Below are 27,692 nucleotides of genomic sequence, written 5' to 3' on the forward strand. Positions count from 1 at the left end.
GGTAACATCTCGTAAAGCAAAAATCAAAAACACTTGCAGTATACCGTTTGTTTATTCTGACTGACAAGCAGTGTTTATGCCAAAAATGTCTTGCAAACATTTAAAAAGCATGTTTTTCAGGTCAGACAATGTGACCCACAAACTCATGCAAAACCCACCAAAGGTCCCGATGCCAAAAGACCACATGAGATACACCAGCAGTTATGCTCAGGACCATCCCAAACATGCTGTGGAGAAGCATAATACAGCATGCAAGGTGGGGGAGTACCATCCTCCAACAGCAAAAATGGTTTTCCAGTCAGTCTACAAAGGTAAGCAAGCAGCAACTTGGGGATCAGTGTGGGGGACTTGGGGATATTTGTCAAAACATAACATACCAGTGACATTATTTACCTGAACCGTACGTGTTCTGGATATCAACAACTAATGTATTGCAGCCTGATTCATATCCATTCTCATTGTCTTTTTAAGATGACTTCCGAGCATGGAATGCTCACAAGCTCCAACCATACAGGCTGTGTGACAACCTGAAAGTAGTCAATGAGGGAAAATTTGAAATGACCACCACCTCCAAGGATGCCTACGGTCCTAAAAATCCAGTTAAAGTGGTGAACTTCAAACCAGTCCCACAGATGCGAGAAAGTCTACCTTTTGACGGCATCACAAACTACAGATCCCAGTACGTCACCCATCCAGTGCAGCCCCGGAAACCCAGGGAAAAGCCTATTTACCATGCCAACAGCACTCCACTTAGCAGGGTTTATACAAGCCATCACGACTATAAGGGTCTACCAACAGAGCCAGCCAAGTCTTTTAAACCCAAGGTGGCTTGGTTGAGAAACCCAGCAGCCTTTGACGGGATTAGTGAGTTTGGTGACAAATTCAAGACCTGGCCCCTTGGACCAAAGTTCCATCGGAAGGCTGAAGAATACAGTTCCCCACAGGGCCGCATGTCGTCCCTCTCCACAACACATGGGGACTACACGGCGCAGGAGTGCCAGCGCCCCAAGTCGGCCCGACCACCTGTACAGGCCTGGCTGAAGGACAAGGAGCGCTTTCAGGCAAGGTCCACCATGAAAGAGGATTACAAAGCTTGGGGCACCGTGCGACGCTCCCCTATTGTCCACAAAGAAGAAGTGGAGAGGCCCAAGGAAGCTTTTGAGAGAAGCAAAACGTCACGATCAGAGTCCACACCTAAGAGCTCCAAGCCCATGTTGGACGAGACCACGGTCTATCGTTCCAACTACACAGCCAAGGAGATACCGCGATGCCCCGTTCAAAACGGCGCTCCCCCCGGCTTCGGATGCAACTCCGCGGGGGTTGACGAACACAGGCTTTACCGGACCATCTCTGCGGAAACTCGGAATGACTCGACCAGACAGCAGCATCGGTGACAAACCATCTCTCAACCCCACCCAAGAATTGCCTGCATGGTTTCCAGCAGGGCCAAGAGGACTTCCTAGAGAGCAGACCATTGACAAGCGCCACATCTAAAAAGGAGTGTTATGTAATAATCACACGACCTCAGGTATTTTCTATCTTTCTACCAATACAAGCAATAAATGATAGTGAGCCGATGATGTAATGGCAGCTATTTTTATATCGCTAAGCTCTCACTGCTGTTCCTCAGTAAATCTCATTTTGAATGTCACGTAACTTATAACATTGGAGCCAATGCATAATATACCCAGACCCCAACAATGCAAAATTATTATTTTGACTTTAAATACTTACATACATTACTTTGAAGAATCCAATGTGTCATTGTAGGGTGACAGCTAAACTACTTGTGTTCAGTTTAATTGTCTGCAGTGAAAATTTCATACATGAAAGTTGATCCATGTCCTGCATATTTTGGAGACCAACGCCCATACATCAGCACTAAGGAAATTGGCAGCTGTTTTGCCTACATTTCTGTAATTTGAAATATTTTTTTTGCTTTGTGTTTTCCCGGCAAAATATTAGGTAAAGTTCATAAAGAATAAAGAGGATAAAGAATATTTTATTAATCAAATAATGTTTATTTTATTTTAAAAATCTTGGAACGAAAATGTCATGACTTGTTCAAATGTCTTAATCGGGGCAAATTCATATTTACAGCATATACAACAACAACAAAAATGCTAACGGCTAAACAAAAAACTGCTTTATGCATAGCAGCATTGTACATTGACTTAGGGGCTCCAGTGCAATTAGATAAAGGGGCATTCTGAATTACTAATTGCTCAGAGTCTCCTTCAGTTCTTTTGATTCCCAAATTGACACATTAGACACGGATTGTCCCCCTCAAAAATCACATCTTGTAAAATCTACCGGCTTAGAGATGTATGGACATCTAAGACCAATTTTGACAGTTATGAAGTTTTCAGTCTTCTTGGAAACGGATGTGCTTATGAGCCTCCTTGGCCCGGGCGATGATGATTTTTTCTGCTTTAGATATGAGCTGAAGTTTAAACAGAAAATTTAAATTAGATGCGACAGCAAATTAACGGATTGTTTTAGCTGTAGGTATGTCACTGGGTGTGTTTATACAGTATGTACAAATTATTACAAATATTAGCCCATATCCTAACATGGATTGTATTGGGGAAAAGCTGCTTACAGTATACAGTGTACAGTATGTATCTTTATTTCTCAATCACAGATTGGGAATGTTAACATGAAATCAGAGCTCATGCGGCCTGTAATTATGTTTCCTATAATTTTGTTAAGACCCAATACAATTTACTGTACTGTACAAGAATATGTTCTTCATATACTCAAAAACAGAATACTTAATCAATGATATGTTATTGTGCATGGAAACACGCTATGTATGTCTATATGGACATTTTTAAGCAAAACCTCACCTTTTCTGTACCCCGTTTCTTTTCCCTTGGACGGTTCAGCTTGGCTTGGCGGTCGACCAAGATCTTCTGCCAGTACCTTTGTTCATGGTCACCTGTAAGGCAGTGAACAGAGACTTTAAATTCATGTATTTAATTGACTGACTATTAAAGTTCACTCAAAATAAAATGTCATTTCAAGTGTAGAAGTGTTACAAGTTGAACTGTGAGGCCTTTTTGAAATATGAAAAATAAATGATTTCCACTGTTATCCATTATGAAAACAAACTCCTGACCTGCACTGCTTACTGTATGCACATTGGCCAATTTAAGTGTGGCATTCATAAAGTATACACAAAGTGAAGTGTATGACAAACTTTTCTCCCTTAAACTCACCTTTTCGGTATTCCTTCTTGAACTGACATTTGTTCTGATCCTGTCACTGCCTTGTTTTACTGTTTATATTGTTCTGTATTCTTGTTGGTTGTAAATAACTTGTTGTACGTCGCTTTGGATAAAGGCGTCTGCCAAATGAAATAAAGTAAAGTAAAGTAAAATAAGGTATATAAAAAAAATAAACTTCACACCAGAGAGAATCTCAAGTTTCCAGCCATGTTCTTTGTGGACCTCCGCTCGAGCGTCGACAATGGCTTTAGCTTCTTCTGGGGTCTTAAAGCGGATATGACCCTCGGCGTCCCCTTCCAAGATGTCGACGTACACCACCGGTGATATTTTGGAGAGAGCATCCTACACACAAAGAAGCACATGCGTTTACTATCTTGTACAGTACACAGATGAGAACCTTGTGTTAATGAGCATTTAGACTTTCTTCAATGCAGATTCATGTCAAGAAAGGAGCTCTAATCATATGTGAAAATATTAATTTTAGAACAATTTCATAACCAAACACAATGAGGTTGCATTAGACTTTCTCGTTGTCTGTAATTTTGACAAGCAGGATCATAACAATTCTGTCATAATCTATTATTACCGGTGTTAAAATCATAGACAGCCTTCAGATTTTTTTCTGCCATTAAAAATAATAATAATACATTATTGTTATTATTAATAATAATAATAATAATATAATAATAATAATAGTAATAGTAATAATAATAATAATAATAATAATAATAATAATAATAATAATAATAATAATAATAATAATAATAAAAAGGTAAAAGACAAACTATTCAGTCAACGCATACAAATTAATGCCACAAAAGGTTCATGAGATGTTCAGAGGTATACGGCACCTTGATGCACTTCCTCCCTGGTAGCGGCTTGATGTGTGTAATCTTAATGATGACGCCACTCGTGAACTGAGGTCCCTGGGCGCTCTCTTTCCCGCTCTTTTTACTCTCCTCAACTACAACTACAAAAACACACAAGCAACAATTGCTGCATTAAAACAGAAGAGGTGGTTCTATTGTGAATCCCAATCCTATTAGACTATAGAGAGCCAAAGTGAACGTCACTTCCTGCTTCAGTATGGTAGGCGACAGGAGATTTTCATCCGCCATTTATTTTCCCATAGATATTTTACTTGTTCAAACCAAACGGTTTGATATATTTAGAAACAGGAGAGACCACATAAGAGAAAGCGACCACTGCTCCTGGCCTGCCCCCCGGAGGAAAGGACATGCCTGGATGGGTTAAATGCAGAGGACACTTTTCACCGGCCACCGTCAGCATGAGTGTGTTGTGGCCGCATGCATGTGTTGTGGTGTTCGTGTGACAATAAAAGACGGGGCTTGTCCCGTTACGAGAGTTTTTTTTTTTTATAACATTTCACTCAGTCCAAAATGTAAATAAAAATAAAAATGCAGATTTAAAGATTTTTTTTTCTTTCTGAATGGATAATTGCAAGAATAAGCAGGTGTGCAGGTGTTCCTAATGAAGGGGTCGGGGCGTGTATATTTGATCAATGTCTTGTTTGCACCAGAGGTGCTCGTCCCGTTTCAACATGCAGTCTGCAGTTATTCCAACTGAACTGGAATCAGCAGAGGGGGAACTCACGGTTTTCATTTTGGAGATCACCGTCCATCTCCTTCACACGCTTTTCTTCCCTGCGGTCGATCTTAGAGATGCACTTCTTCAGGGATGCCATGCTACGCTTCTGCAGGGTCAAGTACTCCCGCTTCAACGCAAGCCAGTCTTTCCTAGGAGGTTAATTATTATTAATAATTAATTATTATGATTCATTATTAATCGTTGGTGAAGGAAAGGGAAGAGGGAGCTTACTTGGAGAGAACCCGGAGCGGGATGACTTCCTCCCCAATTTTCAGTTTCTCCTTGTGTTTCTTCTTTCTCTTCCTCTTTGCTTTCAGCATCGAATCCCTCTTGTCCTCGCCTTCGTCAACCTCTTTCTCCTTGTCACTTTCGGCAGGTGGATCTGAAGGGAAATAAAAACACTTGACATTAAAATAAATATCCCCCTCGTGGTTTCAGTTCTCCAAAGACAAATGAGGGGTCAAATTACATTTACTTGCAAAACGCACACCTTGATTTTGTAAAAGGAGGGAAAAGGAGAGGACAGAGAGAGGAGAGGGAAGCTGCGGAGAGCAAGTGAGTGCATCTGAAGCGTCTTTAACTAAATAACATTGCACTGGACTTGGCTCTGCAGTGATGATATTGGTCTCTCTGGAAAAATCGAGTTAACAAAGACACCCGTTTTTGCATGGTGAAAAAACTAAGACCTCCAATAACTATTCAAGACATTTTAATGTTTTGAAGTCTTTAAAACCGTAAAAATGCATTTGATTATTTTCAGATTTTTAAGGAACCGAGGGCGAGGATACCCAGATCACCTACTTTTCGTGTCACTTTTTGGCACAATCTTCTCCTCTCCATCTTCACCTTGGCTGGTCTTCCTCATCTTGGCTGGCATGTCAGCCTGACCTTGACTTTCAGCGCCCTCTGCTGTCTGGGAGCGTCGTCTCTTTCTGTCCGCCTGTTTGAGCGCCGTCTTCTGCGTGTTGGGAGCCTCGGCATCAGAGCTCCCTGCCGCCGAGCGCTTCCTCTTTCGCTCCGAGGGCTCGGCTTCCATTTCCTGCTCTTTGGCTCCATCCGCAGGTGTCTCTACCACCTCTTTCTTTTTCTTCTTCTTTCGCTTTTTCTTATCCTCTTCCTCACCTACAGGAAAGTATGTGGATATAAACACAGCAAACCGCGCCAACTTCCTCTCTCAATATAAAGCCATCACCAGGTATCTTGTGTGCCAGGGATTTCAAGTTTTTCCAGTGGTAGTGAGTAGGGCTGGATGATATGGTTGAAATCAATATCATGAAAATCATAAGGATTTTTTTCGATGATATGATATGAAAAATCACGTTAAAAGGTAATGTTAGGTGTGATGTCAAACAAAACAGAAATATTTAAATTATATTCCTACCATACCTCATTTTATCAGTTTTTTAAGTAAAATTTGTTTGTCATGTGTGTCATATATCACCATGAGATGATTCCACTGAAAGACACACACACACACACACACACACACACGTCCCCGATTCCCCCTGCTGTCCAGTCGTTGCTCCCACCCCCTCTGCCAATCTGGGGAGCGCTGTAGACTAGCACAATGCTTCCTCCGATACATGTGCAGTCGCCAGCCGCTTCTTTTCAACTGACGGCGAGGAGTTTCACCGGCAGGACGACCAGGACACATACTCCACCGCCTTCCCATTCGCAGACACGGCCAATTGTGCCTGTATGGAAGCCTGTCCAAGCCGGAGGGTAACACGGGGGCTCAAACCTGCGACCTTTGTGTTGGTAGGCAGGGAATCAATCTACCACTGCACTACCCAGACGCCCCGATAAACGATAATATTGAATTATCGTCCAGCCCTAGTAGTGAGTATCAGAAACGTAAAAAGAATACAGAATTGCCTTTGTAACTAATCGTACCTGGTGGGGGGTTGTCGGCCGATAGTGGGATAGGCTTCCTATTTTTGGTTTTAGGGAAAATCCCCGGCTTCCTCGGAGCATCTTCGGGAGGGTTGTTCAGCATCTGTTTCAAATATAAGCCTAGCATGAGTTCTGTCTGCAAAACCAATACTGGATTGACATGAATCATTACATACTGAAGGCAACAGCGAAATATTTGGTCATCACCTCTATGGCTTTGTGTGCGTGCTCCTCTCTCTCAAACTCCACAAAGGCAAAACCCTTTGAATGGCCGGAGCTCTTGTATCTGGGAACGCTGATGTAGACCACATTCCCGCATTTTGTGAAAACTCTCTCGATCCAGCCGTGAGTCACGTCCTTGGGCAGAAGTTCCTGGAAAATACACGTGAAACAGTAGTGACTCAAGAATGTTCTTGTGGTAGATGTACATACAATGCACAATCAATGTATGAGGACAGCCAACAGTAAAGGGTTCAGTCTAAAGTGCTTTTCCCGGCATTGAAGAAACAATAATTATGGAAAAAGGAATAAAACAGCTTGCCCACTGCAGGGCTCCGAGCTTACCGGTACTTCATTTTTTATTGCACGTTTCGAATAGTAACAGTGCTCTTCATCATCGTCTGATGAAGAGCAGTCTTACTGTTCGAAATGTTACCACCTCAGTGCAATACAATGAAGTAAGCTTGGAGACCTGCAGTGTGCGAGCTGTTTTATTCCTTTTTCCATGTTTGTCCACTTCCAGCTCTGCACCTGCCCTATCTGGCTTGGATGTAGCCTGGCTAAACCCAGCCTCCACGTGACCTTGTGAAGAAACTTACGCTACAGGCATAGTCTGTGACGTCACGTTGAAGGCTGGGTTCACCCAGGCTAGCGTGAATGTGCGTGCTTGTATCTAGTTTCAGAAACAATAATTATCCCTCAGGATGCAAAGTAAATTTTAATCAGCAATAAATTCATTACCTTTATCTGATGCATTTCCTAATGTATGCAGTGTCAAGAACACAGAGGCCATCTCAATTTCCAAACATGAGGTATTTAAGGAACATTTTTAAATATGTGAGATGATGTTTTCCTATGGAAAAAAGTAGAGTCCGCACACTGCGTAGAGACTTACTCCCAGTAGATTTATTGTTTTCGATCATCATGAAGATCTTCATGATCTTCAAGATCTTCATGAAGATCGCAATGATGGAAACATAACCATACAATAAATCTACTGGGAATAAGTCTCTACGCAGTGTGTCTGGACTCAACTTTTTTCCTGTTGCTGATCAATTGTTTGTCCTGCACCTGCAACACAGCTGCAGTTTGTGCTTGGTTTCCACTGCCATCATAAAGTTGCAAGCGAGGTCTACACAATCAGTCGATATCATCACATTATGAGTGAGTTAACACACCATTTGTTAATTGTGTTTGTTTGGCCACAACCTGGAAGTTTCACTTGAACATTTGTTATTAGACACTCGCGGTGAAAAGCAAATGGGGAGTGCATATAATTTACGCTGCAATTAAAGGCAAGAAGAGGAATGTTTCTTTACCACATAGACTGTGCGGCAGTCTACATCCTGTGGTACCTGTCCAATTGGAAGCTGACGCCTTAATTTATCTCCCTCTAGGTTCACCTGGAACACAAAAAATAACAGAACAATATTTTAATTTGAGCTTGATTTCAAGACATGTACAATCTCCACAGTGAAACAAAAACTGTGCCAATGCAACAATTAGAAGATATGAGTGTCCCCCCCACCCCCCCCCAAATCATCACAGAAAAGATTTTTGACAAGATTCACTTTACAGTACCTCAACTATGGATGAATTTTTCAGTGCCCTTGCAATCAACTTGGTGTCAGTTGTCAGCTTTTTCATTCGGTTGAAGGTCGTCAACACCGATATGTCAACATCTAAAAAAACAACAATACACATTGCCCCAAGTTAGAGACAAAATCAGTGCACCTGAATATTTCTTCGCACGGCAGATATTGTGAAACCAGTTTATTCCCATAAATCATATTCGACTTTTCCAGATGAAATATTCGCGCTGAAGGTTTCATGATATATATTCCAAACTGCTGCATCAAATTAAACCATAATAATAGTCAAATAACTTTCTCTGTATACAGCACAAGATCAAGTAGATATTTAAGACCAGGAATATTAACAAGCCCTTACATCCATCCCGTGACTCGTCGATGAGTTCTCTGAGAAAGCGGTCCTTGTTAAGGTTGACATCTCCGAACCAGAACTCCACCTGCTTCTTCACGTCGCCCAGCAGCTGTTTGACACGGGACCGCTTCTTCTTCTCATTCTCCTTGTTCTTACCACTGGCATCTTCAGGGGGCACAGGTCTCCTCTCTGCATCAATCATCATGTGGGTTTAGCTGGGGCTAGACAGCTACACAGTACAGGAACAAACTCTCATAAGGCAGAACATTAAAGGGTCCATATTTTGCTAATATAATGTATTATTATTATTTTATTGTTGGCCTCCACTAGAGTAGCTTTGCATCATTCATAGTTCAAAAAACTCATTGTTTATCTTGTACTGGCTCTCACTTTCACCTATTTATTTGAAGCTTAATCCACGTTTAATATGACCATCCAAGAGTGTAACAGCATGATACAAAATTAAGAAATGCATAATAGGGTTTATAATCTCTGGCATTTATACTAGCGGTGTGTTCACAAGACAAAGATAGAATAGTGATTTTACAAAGATAAACACATGTTGTCACCACTATGAACTAAACCTCACTGGATCTAACACAGTCCATAAAGTCCAACTGTCTCTTCGCTTCGGACCACATCAACAGTTTGCTTGGCCCGTATCGACAAAATTATGTGCGCTTACTTGGGTTACCATAGTGCCAAACGCGCCAACTTTAGCTAGCAAGCTATCGAAGTTAGAGTGCCAAAATGTGGGTGGTGATAGTTTTACACTGCAGGCAAACACGCTGAATTTGTATACCCGTCAAAACAACTTACCAGCTTCCATAGAGATTAAACAACGTATCCTATCTCAGTATCTGGAAGAAGAAAGCACATACAAACGCCAGTGTCAAATGAGCAGGAATTTCTGAGCAGGAATTTCTTACTTCCGGTCAGGATTTTTCAGAATAAAAGCGATCATTCAAACTCGATAAAATACACAAATTTAAGTGATATCACACAAATTGAATAACAATACACATGGAAAAGGTTATATTCCATTTAGATCTATATATCCTTTGGTATTGTAGTACTAACTACTTCTATATTATTATATTAAGCTTGCTCCAATCAGTCAGAACACAATGAAAACGCTCCGATTTCGAATAAAGATTAAAAATCTAAAGTCAATTGTTCCAGGGCAAACTCACTTGATCCATGTAGAGACATAGCCCAGCTATCATAGCGAAGTCATCTTGAGGCTGGATGGGTGTCAATTTTTCTGTTTTGGACATGTATGTACAGTGTCAAGTGAGCAGGAATTTTATAGCTGTCCGCTCCCATTCAGAACACAATGAAAACGCTCCGATTTCGAATAAAGATTAAAAATCTAAAGTCAATTGTTCCAGGGCAAACTCACTTGATCCATGTAGAGACATAGCCCAGCTATCATAGCAAAGTCATCTTGAGGCTGGATGGGTGTCAATTTTTCTGTTTTGGACATGTATGTACAGTGTCAAGTGAGCAGGAATTTTATAGCTGTCCGCTCCCATTCAGAACACAATGAAAACGCTCCGATTTCGAATAAAGATTAAAAATCTAAAGTCAATTGTTCCAGGGCAAACTCACTTGATCCATGTAGAGACATAGCCCAGCTATCATAGCAAAGTCATCTTGAGGCTGGATGGGTGTCAATTTTTCTGTTTTGGACATGTATGTACAGTGTCAAGTGAGCTGTCCGCTCCCATTCAGAACACAATGAAAACGCTCCGATTTCGAATAAAGATTAAAAATCTAAAGTCAATTGTTCCAGGGCAAACTCACTTGATCCATGTAGAGACATAGCCCAGCTATCATAGCAAAGTCATCTTGAGGCTGGATGGGTGTCAATTTTTCTGTTTTGGACATGTATGTACAGTGTCAAGTGAGCAGGAATTTTATAGCTGTCCGCTCCCATTCAGAACACAATGAAAACGCTCCGATTTCGAATAAAGATTAAAAATCTAAAGTCAATTGTTCCAGGGCAAACTCACTTGATCCATGTAGAGACATAGCCCAGCTATCATAGCAAAGTCATCTTGAGGCTGGATGGGTGTCAATTTTTCTGTTTTGGACATGTATGTACAGTGTCAAGTGAGCAGGAATTTTATAGCTGTCCGCTCCCATTCAGAACACAATGAAAACGCTCCGATTTCGAATAAAGATTAAAAATCTAAAGTCAATTGTTCCAGGGCAAACTCACTTGATCCATGTAGAGACATAGCCCAGCTATCATAGCAAAGTCATCTTGAGGCTGGATGGGTGTCAATTTTTCTGTTTTGGACATGTATGTACAGTGTCAAGTGAGCTGTCCGCTCCCATTCAGAACACAATGAAAACGCTCCGATTTCGAATAAAGATTAAAAATCTAAAGTCAATTGTTCCAGGGCAAACTCACTTGATCCATGTAGAGACATAGCCCAGCTATCATAGCAAAGTCATCTTGAGGCTGGATGGGTGTCAATTTTTCTGTTTTGGACATGTATGTACAGTGTCAAGTGAGCAGGAATTTTATAGCTGTCCGCTCCCATTCAGAACACAATGAAAACGCTCCGATTTCGAATAAAGATTAAAAATCTAAAGTCAATTGTTCCAGGGCAAACTCACTTGATCCATGTAGAGACATAGCCCAGCTATCATAGCAAAGTCATCTTGAGGCTGGATGGGTGTCAATTTTTCTGTTTTGGACATGTATGTACAGTGTCAAGTGAGCTGTCCGCTCCCATTCAGAACACAATGAAAACGCTCCGATTTCGAATAAAGATTAAAAATCTAAAGTCAATTGTTCCAGGGCAAACTCACTTGATCCATGTAGAGACATAGCCCAGCTATCATAGCAAAGTCATCTTGAGGCTGGATGGGTGTCAATTTTTCTGTTTTGGACATGTATGTACAGTGTCAAGTGAGCAGGAATTTTATAGCTGTCCGCTCCCATTCAGAACACAATGAAAACGCTCCGATTTCGAATAAAGATTAAAAATCTAAAGTCAATTGTTCCAGGGCAAACTCACTTGATCCATGTAGAGACATAGCCCAGCTATCATAGCAAAGTCATCTTGAGGCTGGATGGGTGTCAATTTTTCTGTTTTGGACATGTATGTACAGTGTCAAGTGAGCAGGAATTTTATAGCTGTCCGCTCCCATTCAGAACACAATGAAAACGCTCCGATTTCGAATAAAGATTAAAAATCTAAAGTCAATTGTTCCAGGGCAAACTCACTTGATCCATGTAGAGACATAGCCCAGCTATCATAGCAAAGTCATCTTGAGGCTGGATGGGTGTCAATTTTTCTGTTTTGGACATGTATGTACAGTGTCAAGTGAGCTGTCCGCTCCCATTCAGAACACAATGAAAACGCTCCGATTTCGAATAAAGATTAAAAATCTAAAGTCAATTGTTCCAGGGCTTTTCACAAGATCACATCATTTTGCATAATGAGCAGTGTTGGGGAAACTACTTTAAAAGCATAGTTTAGGAAGCTACCAACTACTTCACTATAGGGTGAGCAAGTTATTATTTGAGAGACATCTCCTTTGTCTATTTTCATTCAAACATTAAACTAGAGGTTTATCTTAGTGTTCGTATGTTCATACTACATGTTATATATAGTGTAAAAAAAATGAAACGTGCGCTCACTTGACACTGTACATACAAGATTCAAGATTCAAGATTCAAGATTCAAGTTTATTATTTGTCCCAGAAGGGCAATTTGTGTGCAAGCAGATATAAAAAGCATAGCGAATACATGAAAAAACAAAACATGAACAAATTAAAACAAACATGGAGCATGGCAGCAGTTTTCCAGCAGAAAATGGATCAAGTAAACACAGGATAAAAGTAAAATAAAAACACACCTCAAGGGATCTGTACAATGTACTTAAAAGTAATAAAGACACGTACAATGTACTTAAAAGTAGTAAAAGACACGTACATGAACTTAAAAGTAATAAGAGTCCAGGACTATTTGAGCTCGCATAAATAGGTAGGTAAAAAATAAATAAAGATATATCTCGAATATAAAATATATAAAGAATATTTGTAGCAGCAATACCTAAAGAGAGACAGAGAGAGAGAGTGCATCATCTCCTCCGCCCAGCAGCGTTTAAGCTGCATGAGAGACAGAGAAAAGGGAGCGAGACAGAGAGAGAGAGAGAGAGAGAGAGAGAGTGCACTATCTCCTCCTCTCAGCAGCATTTAAAGCTGTGATGGAAACAGGAACGAAAGACAATTTATATCTGTTTTTCGTAGCCCTCTGAACTTTTAGCCGAAGGCCCGAAGGGAGCAGCACATACTCTGGGCAGAGAGGATGAGTATCGTCCATGCGAATGGACATGGCCTTTTTAAGCACCTGTTTGTTAAAAATGTGGTCCAGGCTACTAAAATTTACTCCGGCTATTTTAGATGCCGCTCTCACAATCCTCCCGAGAGAGTTCCTCCCTTGAATACCAAGGTTTCCATACCAACAGATAATAGAGAATGAGATTACAGACTCGATATAGGCACAATAAAACAGTTTCATCAGAGTCCTGTCAACCTGGAATCTGGCAAGCTTCCTTAGGCAAAAGAGACGTTGTTGACCTTTTTTGCACAGCATTTCACAGTTTAGATCGAACTTCAACTTGCTGTCAAAAATAGTGCCAAGATATTTATAATTGGTCACCAAGTCTACTGGTTGCCCATGGACAACACTGTCCAAAACACAAACATTGACACCCATCCAGCCTCAAGATGACTTCCTTATGATAGATTGATTTATATTTAGTACAATAGTATTACATAAAGTATGTGACAAAAAGTAATACAAGGATAAAGAACACAGACAGTTGTTCAACTGATTTCCACTGTGGTCCCAAGAACAAAGAACATTTAATAGGCTACCTACTTCTCACAAGACCACATTGTTCATGCTTTGCATAATGGGTCACCTAGCCTAGGCTATAGCTTGATAATCTTTTCACTTGATGTCTTTCCCTATAGAGGCCATAATCAGGTGAGAGGTAGGCCTAGCCTCTATTGACCAGTCACCCTGTTAAGCCTTTCAAGAAATAACACACGGTCTCCTTTGTACAGTATGTCTATTTTCATTCAAACATTAAACTAGAGGTTTATCTTAGTGTTCGTATGTTCATACTACATGTTATATATAGTGTAAAAAAAATGAAACGTGCGCTCACTTGACACTGTACATACAAGATTCAAGATTCAAGATTCAAGATTCAAGTTTATTATTTGTCCCAGAAGGGCAATTTGTGTGCAAGCAGATATAAAAAGCATAGCGAATACATGAAAAAACAAAACATGAACAAATTAAAACAAACATGGAGCATGGCAGCAGTTTTCCAGCAGAAAATGGATCAAGTAAACACAGGATAAAAGTAAAATAAAAACACACCTAGTACTTTAGATTTTTAATCTTTATTCGAAATCGGAGCGTTTTCATTGTGTTCTGAATGGGAGCGGACAGCTATAAAATTCCTGCTCACTTGACACTGTACATACATGTCCAAAACAGAAAAATTGACACCCATCCAGCCTCAAGATGACTTCCTTATGATAGCTGGGCTATGTCTCTACATGGATCAAGTGAGTTTGCCCTGGAACAATTGACTTTAGATTTTTAATCTTTATTCGAAATCGGAGCGTTTTCATTGTGTTCTGAATGGGAGCGGACAGCTATAAAATTCCTGCTCACTTGACACTGTACATACATGTCCAAAACAGAAAAATTGACACCCATCCAGCCTCAAGATGACTTCGCTATGATAGCTGGGCTATGTCTCTACATGGATCAAGTGAGTTTGCCCTGGAACAATTGACTTTAGATTTTTAATCTTTATTCAAAATCGGAGCGTTTTCATTGTGTTCTGAATGGGAGCGGACAGCTATAAAATTCCTGCTCACTTGACACTGTACATACATGTCCAAAACACAAACATTGACACCCATCCAGCCTCAAGATGACTTCGCTATGATAGCTGGGCTATGTCTCTACATGGATCAAGTGAGTTTGCCCTGGAACAATTGACTTTAGATTTTTAATCTTTATTCAAAATCGGAGCGTTTTCATTGTGTTCTGAATGGGAGCAGACAGCTATAAAATTCCTGCTCACTTGACACTGTACATACATGTCCAAAACACAAACATTGACACCCATCCAGCCTCAAGATGACTTCCCTATGATAGATTGATTGATTGATTTATATTTAGTACAATAGTATTACATAAAGTATGTGACAAAAAGTAGTACAAGGATAAAGAACACAGACAGTTGTTCAACTGATTTCCACTGTGGTCCCAAGAAGGATACAAAGAACATTTAATAGGCTACCTACTTCTCACAAGACCACATTGTTCATGCTTTGCATAATGGGTCACCTAGCCTAGCCTATAGCTTGATAATCTCTTCTATTGATGTCTTCCCTATAGAGGCCATAATCAGGTGAGAGCTAGGCCTAGCCTCTATTGACCAGTGTGAGCTAGCGACACACCCTGTTAAGCCTTTCAAGAAATAACACACGGTCTCCTTTGTACAGTATGTCTATTTTCATTCAAACATTAAACTAGAGGTTTATCTTAGTGTTCGTATGTTCATTATATTGGACATAGTTACATTTCTACTTCAATTTTTATGGTTAAAAAAAACGAACTTTATCATGCTTTTACTTTGAAGGCAAAATCATTAAACCCGAGTGAAATTCCTGCTGGCCGGAAGTGAAATTCCTGCTCATTTGACGCTCGTCATACAAACGGCATCAGCTCGTTTTTGTGTCTTGTCGCATAGTAAATTCGTCATACAAGCGAGCCCAAAACATACAACTTCCGGGGAAATGCATCAAAATAATGTGCATCTAGTATGCAACCAACGTTTTGACTGCTGCCAAAACCAAATAAAATTTGATTCATTTAGCACATTTGGCAGATTTTGTTGTTGAAATCTGTACGTTACAAAAACAAATTTCATGATTTTTATTATGAAAGGAAGACAAATCGAACTTCCGGGCTGATTTCGGCTGTCTCGTCTTGATGCAGCTGTTCTGCAACATTCGCTCCCTTCAAGTGCTGTGGGAAGCAAAATAGTGAGTTATTTGGCGTTGCGTCATTGTCACTTCGCAATTGTCACTAGTTGTCACTTCGTAGTTATTTGAAATTACAGTTCACTGTCAGTGTAGTCAGTTAAATTACGTCAGTTGAAAGGCGCAGACCTCAGTTGGCCGGTTAGCTCAGTTGGTTAGAGCGTGGTGCTAATAACGCCAAGGTCGCGGGTTCGATCCCCGTACTGGCCATGACTTTTTTAAATGGGTGTGTGTACACATGAAAGGAAATAGTGTAGCAATACATTTCCATGAGTGAAATTAATCAACGTGTCTAGGTGACCTGAAATATTACATTATAATATGTGGGAGAACCATAACAAATCTGAATGAAGTCACAGATTTGAGCTCTTCAACAGTGTGTCCTTGAGCAAAGCAGTCAACAACATGTTGGCTGGCATTACTTTTTAATATTTTATTTTAAAAATTGTATAGAACAATATAGAACAACTTCATGGCTACCAGCCGCATAAGCCGGGCGAGCCATCTGTTACCCCTAGCCTCAGTCAATTGTCATTCTTGAGCAGAGCTCGTCAAAGTAGGCCAAAAACGGGTCCCAGATAGTTGAGGAAATTTTAAGTGAAAGCTGGCCTTACATATTGTGTCATACCTGCATAAGTGTCTGATAACATAAGTCATTTTAAGTAATCCGCCTTTTTGTGCTGTCCTGTCACTGGCATTATGGACACAATGAAGATGGAGTCTTGGCTACTTTGCAGAATAACCATTTTTATTACTGAACCACAAGCATGTTTTTTTTATATTTTATTTAAATTTTTTATAGAACAATATACAAGACAAACAGGTTCAGACACAGTAAAAGGGGGGGGAAAGCACACGCAGCCGCATAAACCACAAGCATGTTTAACATGGACTGAGCTCACTGCTCCTGTATTTCAGGCTCCACAATTGGGCTGGGCTGTCAGTACCTAGGCTACAGGTGAGTACTACAAAGTATGTGGACATACCACTTGTCACACAGGATTTAGAAACTGCATACTAAGTTTCTCCCTAAGACAGATAGTTTTGTTTGGCTGCACTCTATTTTCTTGCTTTCCATAGGATCTTTCTGAGTCAAAATGGTTCCGAGCTGATTAACGTGGGGGAGTGAGTTTAACCAACCTACTCGCTACCACTCGGGACTCACGAGGACTCATAAATTCGGTTACATACACATGCATACATGCATACATACAGAACATACATAGGCTACATACATACATACATACATGTATGTACATACATACATACATACATACATACATACATAAATACATACATACATACATACATAGGCTACATACATACATGTATGTAAATTATTTGCTTGCCATGTTTGTCGTACAAAGGTCAGTGAGGTCCTGTATAAGGAAGCGAGTAGAGGCTGAGGTGTTTATCATAAGCTCAAAATGCTCTCAAACTTTTCCAGCCTCTTGCGCATGTCTTCCTCAGTGCACCGCTCAATCCTGCTCTTGATGAGCTGTAAGAGGTTCTGGTAGAAGGTCTTTGCCCAGAGGCTTTCTAAACACTGGGCAGATATGTTGCACACTTTGTGGAGCACCATGAGCAGCTTCTCGTTGCTGCTGACCTCACACCTGTTAAAGACCCACTGTCCCCACTCCTCCCACGTAACGTCGTCTGTGAAGTTCACCCAGAAGCTCCCCGCTGCGCACGCTGTGCACAAGGACTCTGCCTCCGCATCAGTCAAGTCGTTCCATATGGCGCTGTGTGTGAACAGGGAATCCAGATCAGTTTCAGGAGGTGATAGAAATACAGATTACAAATGGATTTGACTATAAGTCTTTCACTCACACAACTCTAGTGAGAGGATTTGGAGTCAAGTCATTCAGTGACAGCAGACCTGTGTAGCTTACTCGGTTTCCCTCCATCCTGTGAGAGCAGAGCACATACAGTAGGTATAAGTAAGTGTCCTATATTAGAAACCTTTCCATAGTAATCAAATGAATACTCAGGCTGCAAATAAAATCAACAAACTTGGTTTTCAGTGTGCACTGTTAAAATGTACAATGTGCTCCCTTTCTAAAATGAGCCAAGTAATAAGCTGTATTCTGTGCCCCATTAAGAAAAAAAATAATGTATTTCATTCAGACACTATAATATAGAAATAGTTTCATTTCAGGTTAAGATTTGATTTCGAATGCATGTTTCTTATTGACCTCTTACGCTCAATGTAAGCAAGTCGATTATTAATGAGGTTTCCCTCCATTGTCGTTTTGGGCAACTATATTCAGAAGTTGGGAAGTAACTATTTTTGTTCAATTGTCTACAAAGTTTATAATTGCATGCCCCCCCCCCCCCCCCCCCCCCTCTCTACTTCTTTTTCTTTTTGGGCAACTACCGCATATCCAGAAATTGGGAAGTAACTATTTTTGTTCAATTGTCTGCAATCTGAATAGTGTCATATTCTACATCCATGTGCACAAAATATAACCATTTGTGCACAAAGTATGCATTTACTTTTGTATTTACAGCCTTGTTGGCATTAATATTCTGGAGGGAAGTGTATCAAGAGGAACATTGGTGATCAGACTTTCATATCCACCCAAAAACACATAGCAGCCCTAGACAGTATGATGTGAAAGTGTGACTGTGAGGAGTCACATTGCTCACCACAATTCTTTCAGCTTTCTCTTCCTTCTGATGGCATTAGAAAGAACCAGCAGTTCCTCATCACCAATGTTTGCCCAGCCAAGTCTAAAAATAGGGAAGAGGAAGTGTGTCTCAATTATTTAGCAATTTATTAGAAACTATGTCAGGTCCGTTTTAATCTCAATGCCAGAACCATGAGAGTTCTTACGCTGATACACTACGTTACTGCATGCTGCAGAGCTCTCTCTGGGTCTGGGACACTTTCCCTCAGCCGGCTGGTTATGGGAGGGAACCGTTCACTTGGCCAGTGATGGATTCAGTCCTCCCCAATCAGTAACGACTTTGCGATCAGACGACACGGGAGACGCAGCCCATTTTTCGAACCGCTCTCTCATCGATGCTACGACCTGTCACGCATTCAATTTCAACCCGCCTTCAAAAAACAGCAGTTGCTGTGAAGTGGTACGGGAGCGCAGCGATTCAACGTAATATTTGAGTCTGGGAAGAGACTAGGTCCGTTTTGCTTTCATGAATCATAATCTGCAGGATTTCTCATGTAATATCTTGTTCTTCACAAGATATTCACAAGAAATTTGCATGTTTTTTGTTTTGTTTTAATTGATCAAGTTTTTTCAGGTTTTCTCCCAGATCACAATGTAAAAAAAATTGCATATGGGCCCCATTCTTGCAGAGGGAGAGCTGTAGACTAGCTAGCACATGCTTCCTCCGATACATGTGCAGTCACATATATCGGCTCCTTTTTACCTGACAGCGACAGTGAGGAGTTTCACCGGCAGGACGTAGCGAGTGGGAGGATCACACTATTCCCCCCAGTTCCCCTCCCCCTGAACAGGCACCCCAACCGACCAGAGGAGGCACTAGTCCAGATAAAAAATACCCCACCGTCTTCCCACTCGCAGACACGGCCAATTGTGTCTGTCGGAATGCCTGACCAAGCCGGAAGTACCGCTGCTGGGAATTGAACCCGGGTCTCTCTCCGTGGTGGCAGGCGAGTGCTTTTACCTCTACACTACCCAGACACCCCCGGATAAATGTGCATGTTCTCTTTCCAGGCCAATCAGCTAATCAAAAAAACACACACATATTTTCTCAATTATTAAACAAAACTTGTCATCTTACCCCAGGTGGGTCAAATTGTCTGTCACTTGTAGCACATCAGCAATGACCTGAACTGTGTACATATCAAGACTGTTTTCTCCAAGCCTGAAAAGAGAAATAGTGCTGTCATTACATTACTCATGGGTCATGCATAGTCAGTCCACAATCACCTCATAAAATGAGGAGTAGACAGGAGCCTATGCTGGGGCTTTGATACATGCAGAGTATGTGTTACCCACTTGGAATTGCTCAGAATGAAACTAAAAACTCTTAGAGTGCATGTGATTTATTATAGCTCAGTCCAGTCTGAGACTATCCAATCCCCATTTTTGTGAACTCACCAAAGTCGCTTGCATCTGAGCAGGTGAGGCTGAAGATCTCGAAGTGCCTCAGAGCTTACGCATGTCCCTGTCAGGTCCAGCTCTGAGATTTCTCCCTCGGTGAGGTTCAGGAAGTACTTGACGGCGTTATAATCCATGGGGGAGAGGGCTTCGTCGCTAACATTAACTCGCAGCGTCTTTGGCCGTACAGCCAGAGCCAGCGAGGTGTCCTGCTGCTCAAACAGACAATGTAAAGAATTTAGCATATGGGCGCCGTTCTCGCAGAGAGCCGTAAGTTCCCCGATCATCCTCTGACGGTAGGCCCCCACTTTATCAGCGTTGCAACACAGCCCCACGTGCCTCAACAGAAGCTTAGCGTTGCGTTCAGAGAAGATCCCAGAGAGGAAGCGCTTGAAAAGGTCCAAGTGTCCGTTGTTTCTTTCCTCTCCGGGACTGTTGGCGTTCCAAAGAGCATCCGGTAATGGGTGATCTGTCATTGCACAGTAAACCGCTGCAAAGAACTCCTGAACAGTGAGGTGTGCAAAGGAGAATACATCTTCAGTGCAGCCGGGTTCTTGTGCCACTGTCTTGTCTAGGAATGTGCTAACCAGACTGCATTCTACCAACGTTGCAACATCTTGGTCGCTGCTGTAGAATAATGTCTGATGGTCCATCAGCTTGAGGAAGGCAAGGCGACCCAGCTTAAGCACTATGTCGGAGAGATGCTGCAAGGCCCCTGTTCTTTGGTCACCGATAAATTTTTCGGCTCTGTCTTGGGTGTGAGAGCGAAGCAAGGCCACCAAATACTGCACGTAAATATCTGTCATGGTTTTAGGGCTTTCTCCACAGTGGTCCTTGCTGGCTTTCAGGATGCAACAAACGATGTAGCAAAATGCAGGTATGTAGCACAGCGTGAGCATTAGCTCGTTCGCCGCTACCGCCGCAAACATCCTTTCAGCGAGGACGTCGTCCTGGAAGTAACGTTGGAAGAAGTCTCGCACTTCAGTCAAGGAGAAGCCGGCGATGAGCACAAAGCGGTCGATGCAGCCCACAGGGATGTGGCTGATAGCTGTAGGTCTGCTAGTGAGCATGACGGAGGCGTTGGGCAGCAGTTCGCCCTGCATCAGGCTTCCAAAGACCTCCACCAGCTCGCCAGTTTCTTCTGGCTCACTCACAAAGGCATCCACATCACAGCTCCTGTAGTGTCTGAACTCATCGAAGCCGTCCAAGATGATCAGCAGCTTGTTATCATTGGCCAAAATGGTGTCCAGCTCCTTAGCCAGGTGCCTGTTTTTACGCAAGACCAGCTCTCTGAAGTTCGTCGGCTTGTTGATCAGATTCAGGTCTCTGAAGGTCATGTGGATGACAAAGTCAAAGGCGAGATTGTCTTTGATGTTCCCGAAATCAAGCAGCATCTTTTGCACCAGGATTGTTTTTCCAATGCCAGCCACACCGGTCACCAGAATTTTCTTGACAGGACGGCTTACATTTGTACTGGAAAACAGTTCGGCTGGTGTGATTTTCCGATCCACTGTTGACTTCTGCTGCAAAGACAGGCGCTTTTGTCCAAACGCCAGCACCTCGTGCCTTTTCAGCTCTAAGCCCTGGTGTCCGTTAACTAACAGGAGATTGACGTAATGTTCGGTAAAGGGGATTTTCTCTCCATGTCGAGTGTTGTAATAGAGCATGCACTCACTCCTGTGTCTAAGGACTTCTTTATGCTTCTGTTTAACTTTGTTGTACTCTGAGTAAGAGAAAATATCATTTATTATTATGGATATGATTTATATTTTACACATATGCTTTTAAGGACAATCCATGCTAATAACATGATAACATGAGGTTAACATTAGCATTTGGCAGTGCTACAGTATTGTGTCTGATACATAATCACAACTCATAATTTTCATTATAAAAAATAATCCAATAATAATAATAATAATAATAATAATCCAATATGTCCGTATTTTGAAGTACATACCAATGGACTGAGGCTGGTCTGTGTTGTTTTCTTTGGAGTGTGTCTGTGTTTCTTGCTGACTGCTAATGGAGATAAATGTACTGGCTGCTTCCTCGCCTTTGCACTCCAGAATATCCAGCACTTTCCTCACTCTTGCCCGTGGCCCCAAGTGACACAGCACTTCCTCCCGGTCGTCTCTGGTGAACACGTCCCTGGAAACCAGGCCGTCCAGCAGAGAGTCTATCCGCCCCTCTAGCTGATCCACGAGGGAAACTCGCAGGACTCGAATTGCCCTCAAACAAGAATTACACGCGTCATTATCCACCATGACTATTCTGTATTCTGTCTCACGACCAGTACCAAAACTGTGCTTATTCTGTAAAGGCAATACTGATTATGGTCAAAGGTCAGTCGCTCGTTTAAAATGTAAAGGAGGTTTTTATAAGCATAAATCCAGTCTGCAGAGTGGAGCCTCACGTCTCAGTGTCAATTCAAGAGAGTGAGCAAACAGCCAACCTTGTGTCTTACAGGAAGGTTTATCAAGGTCGTCCCACACTGCTCCCATGGCTTTCCCCCAGAGAGCCCATGAGCTCTGCCGCGAAGCACCTGCTCTTGTGGGAACTGCCTTGACAAATCTCACGTGAAAATGCAGTCACCTTTTGAGTTCAGTTCAGCTTCATCACAGTCAAATATATAATTTTCACTCACAGTTCTGAAATACTCCCCAGCACAAAACAGATCAATCCAATCTGCTGACAATTTTCATCTAAAAGTTGTAAGCTGTGGTAGCTGTGATAAACTGATTTCCTCCTGTAGTTCTCCAGAGATTGAATGTGTGTCCTATGAGCTTACAAGTAGTATGTGAGCTGTGAAGTACAGTATGTCCTTGCCATAATATGAGGAAGTAGTTTTTTCACATGGTAACCAGTGTAACCAGCTGCTGCTGTTGTTTTGGTAAAAGTAATGCAAAAGTAGTGTAACAAGTAACGAGTTACTCTACACAGACAGTAATATTGTAAAGTAACTTATTACTTTCAAATGGAAGTAACTAGTAATATGTAGTATATTACATTTTGAAAGTAACTTGCCCAACACTGATTGTAACACATCAATGCTTTCTTTCATTCTAGTTTATGCAATGGGCAAGTCCCACCGGCCACCGCAATTGTATCAGTCTTTTCTTTTCTTTCTTTCTTTTTCTTTTTCTTTTCTTTTCTTTTCTTTTGTGTGTGTGTGTGTGTGTGGGGTGGGGTGGGGGGGGGGGGGTGGGGGCTCCGACCCAGGGTACCGGTACGGTACCTCTGGAACCCCTTCAAGGACCCATGGAACCCCCTCAAGGACCCCTGAACCCCCTCAAGGACTTCTGGAACCACTCAAGGACCCCTGGAACTCCTCAAGTTTAAGTTGTTTATTAGAATCACCATTAGTCTCGGCGCCAGATCCATGAGAGTTATACACTATACACTACATTACTGCATGCTGCAGATCTCATTTATGTAGTATGCAGCCAGCGATTCAATGTAATATTTGAGTCTGGGGAGAGACTAGATCACCATTAGCTGCATTGCAGCAGATATTCTTCCTGGGGTCCACAAGCCTAGACATTATTATGAGTATTATTAACCCTAACAGACATGTCTTTGATGGTGGGAGGAAACCGGAGCACCAGGAGGAAACCCACACGAACATGCAAACTCCACACAGGAGCTGGGACGGACCGGGGTTTGAACCCAGGGCCTTCTTGCTGTGAGGCAGCAGCGCTAGGGATACTAGCTTGAAATCCCATCGTCTTTGCAACATATCACCCAACAACAATGATTGTCTGTGAAACTGCTAAAAATCCAGTAGGTGGCGGCAATGCAACTCAGGATGCCAATCGCCATAAAACTCCAAAGAAGAAGAAGAGTTCAAGAGAGTACTTTTAATGGAAGTGGTATGGAAAGTTGCAGTGTGGGGAAGGAACAGCTCAGGTGTTTACATTGTGAGGGGAATCATGATGCAGGGTCTGTGGATTGTCCGAGAAGAAAGAAGGAAAGGGAGGTAAACAAAATCAGAGAAGAACGGGGGACGTCATATGCTGAGGCTGTTAAAAGGTGGAAAGGGGAAAGAAACGAGGACAGGGTGATTGTACAAAGGGAGCCGGAGAAGGAAAGAGCAAGTCACAGTAATATCTGTATGGACAAGAAGAGATTCCTGGCATTCATCGCCATGGTGATAAACTGTGCTGTTAGTATGACTGGGAAGACGGAGAGGACTGAAATGGTGGTTGACGCTGCAAAGAGATTTCTGGATGTGGTTGATGTATCTGGAGCAGAGATAGATCAAATACTGAGAGATGCGTTTGTGCAAAATCAGGCGTCTGCTTCTGCAAAGTAATTATGAATGAGTACTTTGGGTGGATATGGGGTTATTTTGTTTATTTTAGTTCAATTAAGATCAGTTTAGGTTTAGTTCAGTAGATGGCGGTAATGCAACATTTTGGATGCCAACCGCCGTAAAATCAAACAGAAGAAGAAGAAGAAGAAGAGTTCAAGAGAGAAGCTTGTGGTGGAGGAAGCTACGAGTGCGGAAGGCGGATTGTTTGAACGCAGAAAGAGAACTCTAGAATTTGTAGCTTATTTAAAACAGTGGATAGGGGATAGGATGCCGAAGAAAAAGAAGAAGAATAAAGTTTGTTGCGCAAATGAAGGAGTGGTTGGCGGAGAGGAAATGTTGTCGGAGTCAGAACTAGTGGAGTGGGAAGTGGAAAGTGAGGAGGATTTGAAAGGAATTGAGAGGAAGAAAAGGAAGAAGGAGTGTGAAGTAAGTGATTCAGACGAGGAAGGTGGGGTGAAGAAAAAGGAGTCCTTCATTGTTGGAATAGTGGCTATGGAAAAGGTGGACGGTGTTTTTAACGATCCACATGCAGTAGGCAGGTATATTGGCAGAAGAGTTGGTGATGTGCGATCGATAAAGATAACTAGGAGTGGTATGGTTGTAGTTGAATGTGTGTCAGAAAAGCAGAGGGAGGAAGCCCTAAAAATTCATTCGATCGGCGAGAATCAGAGTGACAATGTGCGTGTGGATAGCTTCCCGCTCGGGGACAAAACATGGAAGAAAGGTGTGGTAAGCGGTGTGCAGGTGTCAGTGGACTTTCAAGTTTTTCTCAAGGTTGAAGGTGTAAAGGGGTGTCAGACTCATATTAGGTAGAGGGCCGGATTTGTTCAACTGAGACCTCATGGGGGCCGGATTTTTTTTTTTACTAAAATCAATTCGACTCATTTACCCATTTACTTCACAAAAAGAAATACTGCTCTTTCCATTTCTCTTGAAACTGCCTGCATTCCGTGTCAACCTTTCTCTTTTTTGACAGCATCTTGTTCAGGGGCGGACTGGGATCATAATTCAGGCTGGGCATTAGATACCAAGCAGGCCAGGTCGATACGGGCCGACGCGCGTGCCGGCGTCCGAAAAATTTGGGCCGTTTAAAGCTCAATTTGGGCCGTTTGAAGCCAGATTTGGGCCGTTTGAAGCCCAATTTGGGTCATTTAAAGCCAGATTTGAGCCGTTTGAAGCCCAATTTGTGCCGTTTGAAGCCCAATTTGGGCCAAGTCCAATTTTACAATGAGATGCACCCACTTTAACCCTGAATAAAGTAATAAAACCACTAGTAAACCAGTAGGCGGCGCCTGGCCTGCTGTTCAGTGAGTGGCCTGACTGCGGGCACATTTTTTTTTTTTTTTGCAGGCCAGGCCAGGCCAGGCCACCGGGCATTTCCCCGACGTGCCCGATTATGCAGTCCGCACCTGATCTTGTTGATTCTTTTGTTTTTTGGTAGGTAGCTGAATGCGCGATTCAATTCCAGCGTGGCATCATGGCGGCTTTGTTTACACCTGATGACCTACTGACATACTTCCTTGTAGTGCAGGTTAATTAACTTATGAATGAACTCTTAGCTTGCTTATTAGCCACACGTAGTTCATGATAATGGGGTGCGAATTTAATAATAATATATATATATATATATATATATATATATACTGTATATATATATAGATATATATATATATATACTGTATACATTGTAACGTTCCTGGTATTTAAGAGACAGAGGCTTCTTGCTGGTACAGGGTTCTTTATTCTCAGATAGTCATATCACAACTCTAGGCGGTTGCTACGCCATAGCTAGCTAGCTGCTTCTCCTTAGGCGGTCACCGGAGACTGACTCCACGCATGCTCTCCCCCCGGAAGCGTTCCCACAAACCTAGTGTTCCCCCTCGGTAACACTCCCACACATCAGTTCCTGGCTGCAATCTAGACACTTCTATTGCACACCACATTACAGGTAATACCTGGATTACCTGGATCGCTACAATATATATATATATATATATATATATATATATATATATATATATATATATATATATATATATATATATTTTTTTTTTTTTTTTTTTAATTCCAAAACACCTGCCTGCGGGCCGGCCCGCGGGCCGTATCTCTGAAAAGATGGAAGGAGATTGACGAGATTCCGTGAAGGGAAAAAGGAGGATAGTGAATCTGTGTGCTTGACATTTGATGGTGAATTACCAGAGAGAGTGTACTGTGATTATGTGTGTTATAAGGTACGACCGTTTGAAAGAGCTCCCTTGGTGTTACTGTTGTCAAGAATATGGACATGTGGCTGCTGTGTGTAATAAAGAGAGAAAGTGTGGCAGGTGTGGAAAGGAGGAATGCAGTGAAGAGAGGTGCACGGAGAAAGAACAAGCTAAGTGCTTACATTGTGAGGGAAATCACTATACAGGGTCTGTACAGTGTCCAAGGAGAAAGAAAGAAAAGGAAGTGAATAGGATAAGAGAAACTAGGGGAATGTCGTATGTGGAAGCTGTTAAGAGATGGGGGTGGGAGAGAAATGAAGAGAGGAATAGGATGGTGGTACAGAAGGAACCGGAGAAGAAAAAGCAGGAAACGGATCGAGCTGACCTTCTATGTGTAGAAAAGAGGAGATTTTTGGCTTTCATTGCTATGGTGGTCAACTGTGCTGTTGATGTGACGGGGAAGACGGAGAGAATCGAGATGGTGTTGGACGCTGCCAGGAGGTTTTTGGACGTGGTGGATGTAACTGGGAAAGATGATCTAGACAATACTGAGGGAAGCATTTGATAAAACCCAGACGAGTGAGTCTGGGTGACAGATAGTCTCTTAAAACAGACTGTCTTATCTACATCCGGCAGATGCAGCTATATACAGTCTGTACTTCGTGGGGGAGAATCATGCACCAAACGGAAGAGGAAGTTGAAAGGCGGGACTTCCGCTCATTCGTCCAATCAGAATTTAACATTAGCTAACTAGCTGTATACTGCTGTAGCTATCGTTAGCTAACGCTGATTAGTAAGACGAACGATAAGCTCAGTAACGTTAGCAACTTACCTCATCACTTTCGTTTAACTCTGGAATAAGTGCACGTCTTGCACGAGGTTCCTCCAAGCCGCGGATACATCGTTTACGTCTATCAGGGTCTTATTTCACCGGTTTCGTCGGCGTAGCTTCCATGGTAATTCTAAAGCACTGCTAGCATTAGCAACCTGCATCGGTTTAAGTTTCCGGGGGGAACATATTTTTCGTGGACACGCGTGTCGTGATTGGTCAGATTCCGTCGAACTTCCTTCCGGTCTGAAGGTTTTTTTCACTAC

The 27,692-nt window shown here is 42.0% G+C and overlaps 2 protein-coding genes across 2 annotated transcripts; both read right to left on the reverse strand.

Annotated features, from left to right (window-relative positions):
* Nucleotides 1-2,014: 2,014 nt before the first annotated feature.
* Nucleotides 2,015-27,507, reverse strand: larp7 (La ribonucleoprotein 7, transcriptional regulator). Its single transcript, XM_083640355.1, has 14 exons — nt 27,430-27,507; nt 9,714-9,754; nt 8,901-9,123; nt 8,532-8,632; nt 8,270-8,353; nt 6,939-7,103; nt 6,732-6,834; nt 5,640-5,960; nt 5,070-5,220; nt 4,845-4,987; nt 4,082-4,200; nt 3,413-3,572; nt 2,850-2,941; nt 2,015-2,443 (listed from the first exon to the last, which is right to left on the reverse strand). Exons 3-14 carry the CDS (start codon nt 9,097-9,099, stop codon nt 2,366-2,368), a joined length of 1,716 nt encoding a protein of 571 aa, XP_083496481.1. The 5' UTR covers nt 9,100-9,123; nt 9,714-9,754; nt 27,430-27,507; the 3' UTR covers nt 2,015-2,365.
* LOC310779586 (protein NLRC3-like) lies at nt 16,841-22,345 on the reverse strand (the record flags this gene model as incomplete). The annotated part of the gene is made up of 6 exons (XM_083640107.1): nt 16,841-17,732; nt 17,821-17,898; nt 18,640-18,723; nt 19,759-19,842; nt 20,079-21,801; nt 22,039-22,345. The coding sequence occupies 6 exons, from the start codon at nt 22,343-22,345 to the stop codon at nt 17,405-17,407; spliced, it is 2,604 nt and encodes an 867-aa protein (XP_083496233.1). The 3' UTR covers nt 16,841-17,404.
* Nucleotides 27,508-27,692: the final 185 nt, after the last annotated feature.

Source organism: Poromitra crassiceps, assembly GCF_964638095.1.
Source record: "Poromitra crassiceps genome assembly, chromosome: 7".
Taxonomy (NCBI): Eukaryota; Metazoa; Chordata; class Actinopteri; order Beryciformes; family Melamphaidae; genus Poromitra; species Poromitra crassiceps.

Excerpts from the sequence above, each read along its gene's own strand:
- larp7 (XM_083640355.1), bottom strand. The coding sequence starts at position 9,099 with ATGATGATTGATGCAGAGAGGAGACCTGTGCCCCCTGAAGATGCCAGT. Across the intron at positions 5,961-6,731 it reads GGCCGACAACCCCCCACCAG|GTGAGGAAGAGGATAAGAAA; the intron begins GTACGATTAGTT and ends ACTTTCCTGTAG. Across the intron at positions 5,221-5,639 it reads GCCAAAAAGTGACACGAAAA|ATCCACCTGCCGAAAGTGAC; the intron begins GTAGGTGATCTG and ends ATTTCCCTTCAG.